This window comes from Ctenocephalides felis, unplaced genomic scaffold, assembly GCF_003426905.1.
Source record: "Ctenocephalides felis isolate EL2017-DRISC unplaced genomic scaffold, ASM342690v1 CF-g0.4_SCAFFOLD_01886, whole genome shotgun sequence".
Taxonomy (NCBI): domain Eukaryota; kingdom Metazoa; phylum Arthropoda; class Insecta; order Siphonaptera; family Pulicidae; genus Ctenocephalides; species Ctenocephalides felis.
Genome location: NW_020538040.1, coordinates 47,376,211 through 47,392,587, shown reverse-complemented (window position 1 = coordinate 47,392,587; position 16,377 = coordinate 47,376,211). Strand labels below are relative to the sequence as shown.

Here is a 16,377-nt window from a genome sequence, read left to right as displayed (position 1 = left end):
TAATAACAAGTTTATAATATTTTGATATAATATTTATAGGCTGAAGCAGCTCAACTGATCAAAGATGAGTGCGATGCAAATTTAGCAGAAGCTATGCCTATTCTAGATGCGGCCTTAGCTGCCCTTAACACTTTAACACCGGCTGATATTACAATTGTAAAGACCATGAAAAATCCGCCAAAGGGCGTCAAGCTTGTCATGGAAGCTGTTTGTATTTTAAAAGTAATATTTCATATTTCTTGCATCGTATTTCACCAATTATATAGATTATTTTTTAACAATTAATTCACACATCTAATTAAACTATTTTATTAACTCTTTTGCTATGACAGTTTGCCGCAGTAGTGACGCTGCAGTACGAAACAGCAAGCCAAAATAATAGTTGCAAACTTACTTTATTTTTATTATTATTAATATATATTTATAAGTTCTACTCTTTAGAATATGAGTGATTAATATTACTATTGCATTATGATCCACATCGCGTTTTATAAATATTATTTATTTAAAAAATAATCAAAAAAAAATTTTTTTACTCATATTTTGGGAGTCTCTCATACTTACCTGTACTTGAAACACTTAAATGTTTTAAGAGGCAAACCATATGTAGATTTTTTTCTGATATGATATTATTCTTCTCCGTAGAAATACTCATTTGAAGTAAATACATCATATGTGTTATTTACTATTTCTATTCACTTGCTAACATTAATACTTAAATTAATTTATTTTTGTGCTTCAATATTATCAATAATTTTTTATTTTAATATTTAGGATATAAAGCCCGAAAAAATACCAGCACCAGGCGGCATGGGAGGTACCGTAGAAGATTATTGGGGTCCATCCAAAAGGTTACTAGGAGACATGAAATTTTTGGAAGGTTTACTATTGTTTGATAAGGATAATATACCTCCAGCTATTATGAAGAAGTTACACGATCGTATGTTACACAATGAAGAGTTCGATCCAGAGAAAGTGAAGACTGCATCGACTGCTTGTGAAGGTTTATGCAAATGGATCATAGCTATTTCCAAATATGATGTGGTCGCCAAAATTGTTGCTCCGAAGAAATTGGCCTTAGCTAAAGCTGAAGCAGAGTACAATACTGCCATGGCAGCTTTGGAAATCAAGAGACAGATGTTGAGGGATGTGCAAGAAAAGGTCAATTTATCAATTACAATTATTTTTCACAACATTAAATTTTTTTTGGCTCACGAAAGTGGTTTACACAAAAATATTTTAATATTTTCTACATTTATATGCCAACATGTTCAATTTTTCTTGCAAACTAAAAGAGAACACTAAACATATAGAATTTTAAAAAAATCAATCACATTCGAAAAAAAAATCCCTTTTTGAGTCTAATTAGTCAAGATTTTAAATCAATTTTTTAATTTGAATACTACTATTTTTTATAGATTTCTTATAAGTGTTTTTTGCACTATGTCGAGAAGTTTATGCTACTTGTCCTAGGGGAAAAAAAAACTTACACCTAGTTATTGGATTTTTTGTTTAGATCATATTTTTCTATGATGTTTTCAAATTATATTTATATTAAATATTCTACATTAAATAGTAGATTGATTTTGTCTAATTGTAAGAAAAAGTTTTATGATTGTTCAATTGTCAATACTGTTATTATACCTATAATTATCTATTTATATTTTATTATCGTTTATTGCAGATTGCAAAATTAACTAAAGAACTCGACAAACAGAAAACAATATTTAATATATTAAATGATGAGGCAGAATTGTGCGCCTTGAAACTTCGTCGAGCTGAAGAACTGATTGGTGGATTAGGTGGCGAGAAAACTAGATGGAGACTAACAGCGGATCGCATGGGAGAATTATACTATACATTAACTGGTTTGTAAATAAATTATACTTATTATTGCACAAACATTAGAGATTGAAGTAAAACTTATTTGCTACTGTACAAGATGGCATTTAAGTGAAAATAAATACATCATATAACAATTTTGAATAATGTTTATTAGTAATATGGTAACACTCGTGATGAACATCTTTATTGACGTCAACCATTATACACATTTATATAATAATAAATTACAAATTATATATTTATAATAGCATTAAAAATATGTAAAATATTTAAAAACAATAATGAAATTAAAATTATACTTCAAATATGACATAATCGGTTTGTCATTGTAATTAGCATTTAGAAATGAATCTTCATTAGAGGAATGAGGTAATTGCTAATTAATAAATTCTATAATATTCGTTTACACAGTGGATTATGTTAAACAACGCCTAAACAAATATTGTTGCAACTTCACTCATCAAGTAATTATGTTTGAAGAACTTCATGTAATTAAAATTAACATACATTTATTGACTGCTTGTATTTTTCTACTTTTTCGTTGCCGATATATAATCTCATTCTTTGATCAGCTATAATATCTGTCTTGCCTAAAAATATTTTAATAACTTCAAAGATTTATAGAATCTACGAATAATAGAAATAACAAATTTATTATATAGGTGATATTCTCATTGGCTCGGGTGTCGTTGCATATCTTGGACCTTTCACGACATTATTTCGTTCTAAGCAAATCGTTGCTTGGAATAAAGTTTGCAAAACTCTGAGAGTCATTTGCTCTGATGATTTTCAATTGGCACCGGTTTTGGGAGAGCCAGTAGATATTAGAAGTTGGATCATTCATGGTCTGCCCAGCGATTCATTCTCGGTGGAAAATGGCATTATAATGCAGTAAGTATATGGAATATTGTGTTTCTTTAAATATGATAAACGTGTGAAAAAAAAATTTGACGACTTGAATGAATCAAAATGGTAAAAGGAAAAACTACTCATAGATAACAATTCTATTGACAATGACTATTGTCTATTTTTATTGACATGAGTTATTGTGCTCGATTTTGAGACTGCACAATACAATCAAAATTTACCAAGTACTTTAATTTGAGAAACAATTCATTTTTTTTAATTTACACCTAATTTTAATGCAGCTGGTTTTATGATATGTAAACATATTTATAATTATTTTTGTAGAAATGCTCGAAGATGGCCATTAATGATTGATCCCCAAACCCAAGCCAATAAGTGGATTAAAAACATGGAACGAATAAACCATTTGAGCGTTATTAGATTGACACAGGGCGATTATGTTCGCATTCTTGAAAACAGCATTCAATTTGGGCAACCGGTATGTTATCATGAAACATCAATATAAATTTCACTATAGGTCTAAAAAGTAATTTTTTCCAACATGTGATTTAATGTATAAGAAATTAATGTATAAGAAATGCTTTGGCATATAAATAAATATAATTATATATATGCTGATATATTATAAGCAGTATGTTTGCCATATTTTATTACCAAAGCAAAAAAAATCATATAGGTTAAAAATATAGAATTGAACTCATTTTATTTATTTATTTATTTATTTATTTATTTATTTATTTATTTATTTATTTATTATAAGCAAGCCGTAATGAATAATGGTAGATATTATTTCAGGCTCTTGTCAACTTTAACTGTTGGTTAACCAAAATTGTGATTATTTTAATTAAGCAGTCAATAACAATATAATTAGCAGATTTATATATAAACATATTTTATTGCAGGTTTTGTTAGAGAATGTTGGCGAAGAATTAGATCCAGTCCTAGAGCCTTTATTGCAACAACAAACATTTAAACAAGGTGGTGCTTTATGTATTAAACTAGGCGATAACGTTGTTGAATATAATTTGGATTTCAGGTACATATAGCAGGTTATAAAAATAATTAAAAAAATAACAATTTTTGATTTGATTTTAAAACAATGCATAAATCAATATATTCGTCATATATATTCCGTATTTGGAAAATGCAGTTCTTTCAATTACTTAGTCATGAACTAATATTTATAACTATGTATTTCAGATTTTATATAACAACTAAATTGCGAAATCCTCACTATCTACCAGAAGTGGCTGTTAAGGTAACATTACTGAATTTTATGATAACTGTAGATGGTCTTGAAGACCAGCTTCTCGGTATAACTGTGGCAAAGGAACGGCCCGACTTGGAAGCAGAAAAAAATCAGCTTATTGTTCAAGGTGCCGATAATAAAAGGTATAATACCATTTCTTATTTATATCGAATGTAGTATTTTGCTCTCAGGTACAAAATAATATATATTACATAAATTACTATTAATTTATTTCAGAATGTTAAAAGAAATAGAAGATAAAATTTTGATGGTGCTGTCATCTGAAGGGAATATTCTTGAAGATGAAACTGCTGTTCAGATTTTAAGTTCTTCAAAACAGTTGTCAGATGAAATTGCTGTTAAACAAGCTGCAGCTGAAATTACAGAAAAGCAAATCGATACGGCTCGTCTTGCATATACCTCCATTGCCGAGCATGTCACTGTACTGTTCTTCACTATAGGTCAATCCAATCACGAATAATTTTTTTTTTAATTTATCAAAATTTCGTATATGTTTATTTATAAAAACAAAATGTGCATTTTGATTTGGGTTATAAAAGATAAGATTCTTGAAGATTGTGAAATTTGTAAAAATATAAGGCTTTTGGTTAACCTAATTTGTTGAAGAAGTGAAGCAAAAATATTAAAATTATATGAGAATGAAACTTTGAAAAACTTTTATTCCTAACAAAAAACGGCAATAATATCACGATAATCATTTTATAGAATTGGACGTCCATAAATTATAATTTAGTTTAGCTATAATAATTTTAACAATTTTTTAAAAACAACATCGAGATTAATATTATTTTATTATATGCTTTTTCATAATATGTGTTTTGATGTTTATTGCAAAAAAAGCTTGTCTTCTCATTAATATGCACGTTTGTGGGAAGAAGGATGTTCAAACCATATTTTGCACAAAATTTTAAGATGGTATTATAGATTTTCGTGAATTTTGGTACCTAAAGGGTTTATTTATCAGTAATAATATGATTCTGATATCCATTCATCTCATAGCCATTTTGTTGATGTAAAATTAATTATATTTAGGCTATGTCAAAAATTTTGAACATTTTTAAAAGCAACGTTTGCCAAAAGCGTTAACTTTATTTTTCAGTTCACTTATTCTTTACCATATCTGTAATCATCCAATTTTAATACTGATTAGTTGAAATACACCTATACATTTTTATGACAAAACCGAGATAAAACATCTAAAACAATGAGTATTAATCATATAATTTATTATTAATATAACTTGGAATTCAATATTTGTTATAAACTTTCCATTTACAGCTGATTTAACAAACATTGATCCTATGTATCAATATTCTTTGGCGTGGTTTGTTAATTTATATGGTTCTGCAATAGAAAATACGGAACAAGATGACGATGTGCCGACAAGACTAAAAATATTGACAAAGTATTTTACATACTCATTGTATTGTAATATTTGCAGAAGCTTGTTTGAAAAGGTATTGGTGCAAATTATTATAATAATTCGTGTCAGGACTATAATAATGCTTCATTTATATTTCCAGGATAAATTGTTATTTTCTCTACTTTTATGTGTTAATTTATTGAAAAACAAAGGACATATTGATATTGCTGAATGGATGTTTTTACTCACAGGAGGCGTTGGTCTTGATAATCCACATCCTAACCCTGCTGCTTGGCTCCCAGCAAAATCTTGGGATGAGTTATGTCGGTAAGAAATAATAGATTTTTTTTATGAAATTACTGTATTATAAAATTGAGTAATAAACCTTAGTAAAATAAAATATTAAAAAAATATTGTTAATGGGTGGAAATAAAATTCAGTAATATTACAAACAGTCAGTAGCATAAGATCAGCATTCATTTATTGTTCTCATACAAATCACAATTACTAATGACTATTTTACTAGTTTGAATGACTACGGAAACTTCAAAGGAATAAAGAAGCATTTCGAAACTAATACTGCTGGATGGCAAGAGTTTTTTGATGGACCAACACCACAATCTGCAGACATGCCTTCACCGTATAACGAGTCAAGTACGAAGTTCCAGAAATTACTTATTTTGAGAGTTATTCGCCCTGATAAATTGGTGCCTGCTGTTCAATCTTATGTATCAGGTGAAACACACCTATTTAGACATATGTATGTGTTAGTATTGGAAAGAAATTAATTACTATTCTACCTGTTTTTTTGTCGATTATTGACTTCTGCGCCATCATGCAATTTACATGGCCTATGTACATTGATTAACTTTTGACGTATTTTATACCTTTGTCATATATACTGTCATAAAACAAAATGTGATAAATCAAAATTATAAGTCAATAACTTTATTTTAATATTTTATACCCCTTTTTCATTTTCCAGAAATTTCCAATTCATCATTTTTCTATATATGATGGCGTTACATAAAGTAAAATATCGAACAAATTTAATTACAACATTATGATTATTCTAGGCACTACCATATTATGTTAATAAAAGTTGTAACACAGTATGAGTAAATCATAAACAAAAGTATTAATATTATAAGTAAAAGTTACTAGAAGTATATAGTCCATTCGTGTGAAACAGAATGTTTTATACTTACCTTAAAAAACTTGCCTTTTTTTTCAAACTATATATATACGAGAATATAATATATATATATATATATATATATATATATATAATATATATTCACATACATTAAATTATATTTTTATATTAGGTATCTGTGTGGTTAACAATTATTATGTAATATTAGTATCGGTAATTCGAATATGATAATTTTATGAAATATTTTCAATCAATAACATTTAAATTTAAGTTTTACACACTTATACTTATTTCAACAGTTTAACATTTTGTAAGTAAATTTCCGATATATTCTGCATACTGAGTAGTTTTTTTTTTGTGGAGAGTTTATTGCAACTGATACTAAAGGCAATAAAATATTTGGCATTGAATGATACGTAAGAAACACGTGTGGACGATATAGTCAAAACAAAATTAATATGATAACAAAATATACTTAAATAATAAACATTAGTGTAATATAACATTTTTACAGACAATTTAGGAAAGGAATTCGTAGAACCACCACCATTCGATTTAGCTTCTGCCTTTACCGACTCACATTGTTGCATACCTTTGATTTTTGTTCTGACACCAGGAGCGGATCCTACAGCCACTTTGTTGAAATTTGCGGATGATCAAGTATAATACTTAATATAATTTATAATATTTTAATGATATTATGCATATTAGGAAAACTAAGGTACAAAATTATTTAGAACTTTAAATTTTTTAAAGATGTATAAAATATTATGTACTAAGATGAATATATTTCACATAAGAATGTTTTTAAGAAACTTACTAATTTGCAGTTAAACTTTTTAAATCTTCAAATAATTTCAAGTGTTCATATTATGCTTATAATAATTTTTAAATACTATTAACTTGTGCGGGCCACAAGACCATATTAACTCAAAAATAACCTGTATAGAAATGGTAACATGTTTTCATCTTTAATAGCAAAATTTAATTTATGTCCTTAATACTGCCGAAGTAATTACGTTAACCATCAGCATGGTGTAAATCACAAAACACTAAAAATAAAATATCGCAAAAATGTGGCAAATAAACAAGAATGAAATGTAGGAAAATCAAGATTTTTGGTCTTAGCATAATAGCATCTATAATTGCAATATGATATAAATAAAAATTTATATCTGTCAATAGATGTTTACAGCATGCTGCTTGTACCAAATTAGTACTTATTAACTTCCCGTAGGGTAAGTTATAGTAATCGCAAAAAAATCGAAAATGAAAATTTTTATATATCTTTACGTTTCAGAGGTTTCTTAACATTTTGGCATACCTTAGAAAAAATGGATGTATGTGTGTGTGTGTGTGTGTGTATGTGTGTGTGTGTGTGTGTGTATGTATGTATGTGTGTGTATGTATGTGCGGATACAAATTTTCGTCGACGATTTCGGTAACACGGATCAACCGATTTTAATAATTCAAAAAACATTCGATTCGTATTGATAAGGAGACGTTCTGATTAGTTTTTGGCAAAGGCAAGTCCAGCCGTTCTAAAGATACGGGGCAAAAAGTGCCGAAAACGGTAACTCAGTTTTTAAGAGAACGGAGCGTCCGATTTTAATAATTCAAAAAACATTTGACTTGTATTGACAAGATGAAGAATTGATCAAATTTTCATAAAGGCAGGTCTAGCGGTTTCGGAGATCTAACAAAAAAAGTAAAAAAAATGCCATTTGGCGGTCAAAAATGATCATTAGACATATGCACAAAAAATTATCAGATATTTTATAGAGATTTTAACAATAAGTATAAATTTTGTTTGCATTCCTATGGGTTCCGTACCAATATTTATTCGTTAGACGGCGACGCGGCGCTTACGCGCTTTGACATTTTGTCTTTATACAGTTAAAGCAGTACGATTGCTTTGAAAAAAGATCTTCCAAAATATGCCAAAATAAAGAAAACATTATTTTTTCCAAAAAAAATTAAAAAAAAAAAAAAAAAAATAGATTTTTTTTTGAAAAAAAATTTTTTTCAAAAAAAAGTAATTTTTTGTTTAATTTATAGTTTCTCAAAAATCTTATTTTTTTGAAGTAAATTTGTTTTAAAAATGTCAATCGTTTTTAAAAAAATAATAATTTTTGGTACGGGAAGTTCCAGCAATTTGCCTTAAGGCACGATGCCTTAATTGCCTTAAGACAGAATTCCACTTACAGCTAGTTTCTTTTTAAATTAAGCAGAGAAATGTATTTTTTATTTTAGGGTTTTGGTGCTAATAGGTTGTTTTCATTATCATTGGGCCAAGGGCAAGGTCCTATAGCAACCCGATTACTTGATGATGGTGTTCGCAATGGCACATGGGTTGTTTTACAGAATTGCCATTTGGCAAAGAGCTGGATGAAGACATTGGAAAAGGTATATGTATGAATTAATGTATGTATATATATATATATATATATATATATATACATACTATATACATATATAGTGTAAGTGCATGCTTTTAAAAATATCGTATTGTTTCCGTATTGTGTCGATTATAATTACGATTATTGAATATATCATCGTATACTTATATACGATTTAAAATCGATACTGATCTGAAACTTCAATGTTTCATATTGCATGTATACCTAATGGCAATTGTACTTATAAATAATGGCAATAGCACTTGTAAAATTGAATAATTGGATATATTAAGGTATACTGATAAAGAATCAAAGCATCATTACATCGTTGGGTCATGGTTCGATTTAGTCAATAGATTTATATAAATCGATCTTAGATTTTGATAAGCGGTGAACACAATTTTCTTTAAAGAAGGAATCATCAAATGATAATCTTGAAATGTATGTTTATATAATCATCTATCCGTCTGGTATATTAAGTATATTGTCTTCGAACAAACTATGTAATTTGATAGTTATGCAGGCAAACTTTCAACACCCAGAAAATGCAAATATGTACAATTTATACATATAAAATAGTATTAAAAAAATATTTGAAAGATTTCTGGTACTATTAGTTAAAAACTATTATTTTCATTTAGATTTGTGAAAATCTGGCACCAGAAACAACACATCCAGATTTCCGTTTGTGGCTGACTTCCTATCCATGTGATCACTTTCCTGTGAGCGTTTTGCAAAATGGTGTAAAAATGACTAATGAACCACCTAAAGGTAAAGCCTTAAATTGATTAATAACATAAAAAATTGAAAGATTTAATCTTAATTGGTTCTACGCTTAAAATATTGAAAGATTGAATGTAATTAGCTACTACACCTAGTCTCAAATTGATTTAGAACTTAATGATTATTGAGAGAATGTATTAATATAATTACTATAACTAAAAGTATAGGAGCAGTAATATGGTTGTAGTAGTATAGCTTATTTTATTAAAAGATAGCAGATTAACTTCAATACTCAGGGGTTGCAAACAAAATTTTGTAACTTGACTGTCGAATCATCTCTCTGTTTGCTTATGCGAACTCTATTTGCCATAATTTTGCAAATTTAAAGCCAGACATTAAATATTAATGGTAATTATAATATCAGATATCAACTGTTATACGAATAATGAATATGGCCAATTAGTCGTATACAAATTATTTTATTTAAGGAAGGAGTTAATATGTTTGAGTTGAAAATTACATATACGTTTTTTTATAGATATTCTTTATTGATCTAATTATCATTCAGGTTTACGTGCTAACATTGTACGATCATATTTGAGTGATCCGATTTCGGATCCGGAATTCTTTGAGAGTTGCAAACAATCAGAAACATTCAAGAAAATGCTTTACGCGCTTTGCTTTTTCCACGCTCTCGTTCAGGAAAGGCGAAAATTTGGACCGATAGGTTGGAATATACCTTACGAGTTCAACGAAACAGATCTTCGTATATCTGTTCTTCAGCTGCAGATGTTCTTGAATCAATACAACGTAAATAAATTTATATATTAATTCATTTTTCTGAACCAAAAGCTTCCTTTTTTCTCAAAATTACTACTAATTTCATTTTTTATTCATAAATATTTTGTACGTTTTGAGCATATAGGATATCTTTTAAATCAGAAAAATAAAATCAATAATTGTGAAATATATTCATACCGATCAGGGTACCAACGTCGTATCAAAAATTGTTTATGGCCCTTAAATTTTTTTGTTGATTAATATGTATTCTACATATATCGTCTATCTATACAATCATTAATAGTTTTTTTAAGATTTATAATTACCAGACTCTTATTAGGTTCTTACCAGATTTTCTCCATTCTTTTGCTAAACCATTGGACTAATTTAGCAATCGATTCAATAAATGAATTGATTTCTTCTTTCGCTTAATCTGTTTGACAAATGACTCAACTAGTTTTTTATTACTATTATTACGTTATTTGCACGCTCTAAGACTTGATTTCAACTAGCGAAAAAAAATTTGACAAATATTTAAAAAAAAAATAATAACCCTATGGAGAGTTAATCCCTATTATATTTTTATTATAAATTCGAATATTTGTTCACTATTTGTTGATTCATAATGTGCAGTCGTAATCAGTTCTTTGTTTTGTCAATACAAGTAAAATGTTTTTTGAATTATTAAAATCGAAAGCTCCGTTCTCTTAAAAACTGAGTTACCGTTTTTAGCACTTTTTGCCCCGTATCTTCGAAACGGCTATACCTGCCTGTGCCAAAAACTAATCAGCACGTCTCCTTATCAACATCAGTCGAACGTTTTTTGATAAAATATTATTAATGCTAATTATTATTGCTTACTAGTAATAAAATATAATATTGCTTACTAATTTATATTTACTATACACGAATAGTTCTCGGTGCTTAAATATAGCTTATAAGAGTGCCCCGCATTTATTAAGAAATGTTCAGTACTATCACAGAATGCACAGGCAACATTTTTATTTGTTTTGTAACAAGTACATTAAAAAATATTATTTTGTTCTTTTACTGATAAGTAACTTCATCAATAACTGGAATAATAAAATTTACGACCATGATAATATATACAATAATTACTCTACAGTCTACATTGTTGCATCTTGGCAATACCAGATAAACATATCAATTAAAAAAAATCTTTTCAATATGCATTGAAGAATTGAAAAAGTAAAATTTAAGCAACATTTTCAGAATCTGATTTTTTGCTGTAAATATTTATTACAATGATAAACTGTTTTTGATAGGATGTGCAATATGAAGCCTTAAGATATTTAACTGGAGAATGCAACTACGGAGGTCGTGTAACTGACGATTGGGACAGAAGATGCTTAATAACAGTGCTCAACAAATTCTACTGCCCTGAACTAGTTGAAACTGATACATACAAGTTTGATGATTCAGGTAAATGACTTCAATGAATAAAGCAAAAGTCAATCATAGATACAATTTCAAGTTCATTTAAACATATGGGATATAATTGAGTTGAGATTTGAGAGAGAATTGATCCGATTCTGCCGCACAACAGACCAATGTTATGGCAAGGTTATTTTATGAAGAACTTTCCATATTGACTAAATATTGACAAAAGCCATGTGGTGTTTTTCTCAAGTTGTCAGATAGAAAACCTAACCTAGAAACCGCACAAATGTCAAAAAAACGATCTTAGATAACAGGGTCTTTCTAACCCAGCTTCATAACATACTAGTGACGTTGTAGTTTATGGGCAGAAGACTTGAATGCATAGCAAATACATGATATTTTGACAGTATTCAATATGATCCAGTAGCATAATGTATGCAAGTTAAAGCGTAATATAGCCTTGCCATAACATTGGTCTGATGTGCGACAGAATTAATATTGACATGCCAAGTTAAAGCTAAATGTATGATAATATTCATAAACTTAGTAAACAAAACTATGAATCGTTATAGCAAAAACCATATTTACATATGTATTGAAAAAATACAGAAATATTTATACCTAGTTTATTTTCAACTCTTAAAAATATTTTTATGTTAATACTACTATTAATGTTATTTTTCAGGATTATATTATGCGCCGAATCTGAAGGAATATGATGCGTATATAATGTATACGAAAAATTTGCCACTTCTCACTAAACCGTCAGTATTCGGCCTTGGTGATAACGCTGATATTATGAAAGATCAACAAGAAACTAATCTCATGTTGTCGAGTATTCTTCTTACACAGGTTCATCAAATTATACATTACATTATTATAATATTGTGACAAAAAAGTGATAAAAAACCTCATTTACTGGGTGATAACTACCATGAACTATCTGTGCTTTAGCATCGTTCTCTCCAAATTTAAGAAATCGGCTAAGCTTTAACTCGCATTCTGAGTTTCCCATAATTACCTGTTGGGTTTAGTAGCTATATGAATGAAACAATATTAACATGGTAGTTAAAAATATATAAACAATCAATGCCTATATATGTTTTTAATATTTGTCTAAAAATATTTAACAAGTGAAATTAATTAAAATATTCAATCCATTACAGGACACCATGTCCGCTTCTTCTTCAGAAGGCGGCCAGTCATCCGACGAGTTGATTTTAACAATATCAAGTGACATTTTATCCAAACTTCCTCCCGATTTTGATCGAGATCTCACCATGCTCAAATTTCCAACAACTTACATGCAGAGCATGAACACTGTTCTTGTTCAAGAAATGGGAAGATTCAATGTGTTGCTACAGTGCATTCGTAGTAGTTTGATAACAGTAAAAAAAGCAATAAAAGGTACACATTAGAGTGGTCCTTAATATACACATTTTCGAATTTCCTTGCTCCCAAGGGTTCAAATGGTTCCAAATTGATAAAACAAAATTCTCTGAAAATGTTAACTCTTAATATTGTCTTTTAGATAGAGCGCAATTCAAAGTTTTGTATGGAAATAGCATGAAAAAATTTTTAAGAATTTTGCAGAGCGTCGAATTTTTATGACACGAATTTTCACTTTTAATTCATTTATCGCTAGTTATACCTAAAAAAAAATTTTTTTAATTTTCAAAATTTTTTCCACGCTATTTCCATACAAAGTTTGATAGAATAGCGCTCTATCTAAAAGTAATATTAAGAGCTAAAACTTTCAGATATTTGTTTTTTATCAATTTGGAACTATTTGTGCCCTTGGGAGCAAGGAAATTCCAAAATGTTCATATTAAGGACCACCCTAGTACACATAAAAGATATTCCTAGGATGAAAAAGTTAATTAACTTATAATAAAATGATAGAAGTCATAAAAGACTAAAAACAATAGTAAAAAAAAGTAATAACGAATATTAAATACATTTTATTATATAAATCGGTTACATGATTCCTTGGAGTCTTCGAATTGCTGTAACCTGCCTTACGCTTTCTATCTTCTTCATTCACATATTTAATAATTGTGCATAATCATTATACAAAATTAATGATAGCATAATTATAAATCATTTTTATAAGAACTAGGAGTGTACATCATTTGACTTCCAAGTTCAAAAGTAATTTGCTCAGAAGTCACCAGCCTTGTTTTGACCTTTTGTCATTATTGGATGTCACTAATAATTAAAACCATTAAACTAAACTTTTTCATTTACAGGTTTGGTTGTATTATCCGTAGAGATTGAAAATGTGATCACCAGTATGCTCACTTCCAAAATACCTAGTTTGTGGATGGAAAGATCTTACCCGTCAATGAAACCCCTCGGATCATACGTAATAGATTTCTTGGCGCGTTTGAAATTTTTGCAGGTCTGAGATTATTATAAATTAATATTATTCAAATAAATTACGCCGTATAATGTGTTGCAATAACATTACATTTATGTAACATTCATCTTTTAGAATAAAATATTAATTACATTATGTTCTCAAAGGCAGCAGCCTTGGAATCGAACTAAACATATTTAGCGTTATTCACAAATATTTAATGAGTAACTTCATTCAGTGAGTAAAATTTGTTATAAAATTTAACAGATAAATCAAAATTGTCGTTATTCGTACCATTTTTTTCATCTCGTATCTAAACATTGTCAACATATAACACATTGGCAATGAGTGCTATTCAATTAGGTGTAAGTGGCATTTTGTTCTGAGGCAAGTTGCAGGAACGTCCCGACATGTTTAAATAATTGGCTTAATAGATAAGAAATCTGTTAATTTATGAGCGATTTATAAATTACCGAGTTGCTGTAGCGCATTGAAGTGTGAGAAACTGTTGCAGATAACTCAATTTTGTACAAATCATATCTTAGTTATTTTTGATAATATATTACACATTATTAAAAAATAAACATGCGCCTAAGACAAACATGTTGTTCAATCAAAACTTGTTTTTTTTTTATTTTTTATGTCAAAAACAAAACATTGTATAATCCAAACACATAATACTTCTGTTTATAATACGAGATTCTGTGATGATTATTTTCTAAATGAGATTCGAATTCGAAATAATTAAGATGTCTTGTGGGTTTTTTATAAACAGAGCTTTGAGCAACTCGAAAAATTTTGGAAGTCTCAAGGGTTTATTTTAGAAAGAATATTTACAAGATATTTATTGAAAAAAAAACTATTTTTAATAAATTTTGTTTGTTTATTTCTTCTTTATTTATGAAGCACTAAATTAGACTGAAAGAATCATTCTAAATTGGTGAACTAAATACAGAATTTGAAAATTGAACATCGTTTGTTTGCAATAAATAAGAATTCTAAATTTAAAAATTGTATATTAAGATTTATTGACCAATTTTTAGGATTGGTACGAATATGGGGCTCCTATAGTATTTTGGATTTCCGGATTTTATTTCACACAGGCTTTTTTGACTGGAGCACAACAGAATTATGCTCGAAAATATACGATACCAATCGATCTTCTCTCATTTGATTACGAGGTAAATATTAATTCGTAACTGGCCATTAAAAATAATGTATGCGCTTCAATATCAAAGTTATATAGCAGTTTGGACACACTTGAAATCAATTACTAGCTGCTAAATTTAACAACTCAATAATGGATTTTTACTAGCACACAAAAACTCCTAAATCGTGTAGATATATTATTAATTATTTTATTTATATTTGTTACCTATTTCCTTCACTTTTTTCTATGAATATCATGATTTTTTATATTCTTTATTATTTTGTAAATTAAGAGGATAACAGTTAAAAAACGTATACAGTTTTTCGATAGTTTAACTTATTATTAAATTAATCATTATATATAAAATAATAATAATATTTATTGATAATAAAAATTAATCAATAACATCAATCTGCACAGACTTTGTTCAGAAACTTCCTAACATGCTGAATATATCCAAAATATATTTTGTTAAAAATTTGCATTTTTTGCTGTTGGCAATAATTAATAATAAAATGCTAATCAAATGCATTATTTAACTTGTTTGGTAAACATTTGTATAAATTATTTTTATGTAAAATATGTTTAAACTTGTTCTTATAAGATATTTTATAATTATTATAGATTATGAGTCAGGATGACTTTGCAGAGCCGCCAGAAGATGGAGTTTACGTCAAGGGAGTTTTTATGGACGGTGCACGTTGGGATAGATCAAAGATGGCTATTGCAGAATCATTTCCAAAAATTCTTTTTGATACCTTTCCTATAGTAAGTAATGAATCACAATACATCAATTAGGATCAGATATGATGCTCACTAAACGAATTCTTTAAACGTTTTAACTAAATTTGGTTAAATTGAATTAAATGTACTATATCCGTATATTTATATTGTTTACATAGAAGGTTAGGTTATAGTATTTTTTTATAAACTTTCCGAAAAAAAGTTTCTGACGGAAAAATCGATTTGCTGATTTTATATTTTCGCGGCATTTCAAATCATTCTGAAATTTCGAAAAGGTGAGCCGATTTTTCTGCACCAATTTCACGAATTTAAAAGCCATT

The 16,377-nt window shown here is 28.3% G+C and overlaps 1 protein-coding gene across 1 annotated transcript in view; it reads left to right on the top strand.

Annotated features, from left to right (window-relative positions):
- LOC113375023 (dynein heavy chain 7, axonemal) overlaps positions 1-16,377 on the top strand; it is a 49,825-nt gene that overhangs the window by 30,697 nt on the left and 2,751 nt on the right. Inside the window, 21 exon segments of the mRNA XM_026614977.1 lie at positions 40-222; positions 775-1,161; positions 1,685-1,868; positions 2,508-2,736; positions 3,037-3,190; positions 3,615-3,748; positions 3,913-4,104; positions 4,199-4,422; positions 5,261-5,439; positions 5,506-5,672; positions 5,872-6,080; positions 7,016-7,161; positions 8,755-8,907; positions 9,542-9,671; positions 10,192-10,433; positions 11,690-11,846; positions 12,490-12,726; positions 12,939-13,211; positions 14,054-14,205; positions 15,207-15,344; positions 15,938-16,081. Of these exon segments, the coding sequence (XP_026470762.1) occupies positions 40-222; positions 775-1,161; positions 1,685-1,868; positions 2,508-2,736; positions 3,037-3,190; positions 3,615-3,748; positions 3,913-4,104; positions 4,199-4,422; positions 5,261-5,439; positions 5,506-5,672; positions 5,872-6,080; positions 7,016-7,161; positions 8,755-8,907; positions 9,542-9,671; positions 10,192-10,433; positions 11,690-11,846; positions 12,490-12,726; positions 12,939-13,211; positions 14,054-14,205; positions 15,207-15,344; positions 15,938-16,081 (4,014 nt within the window).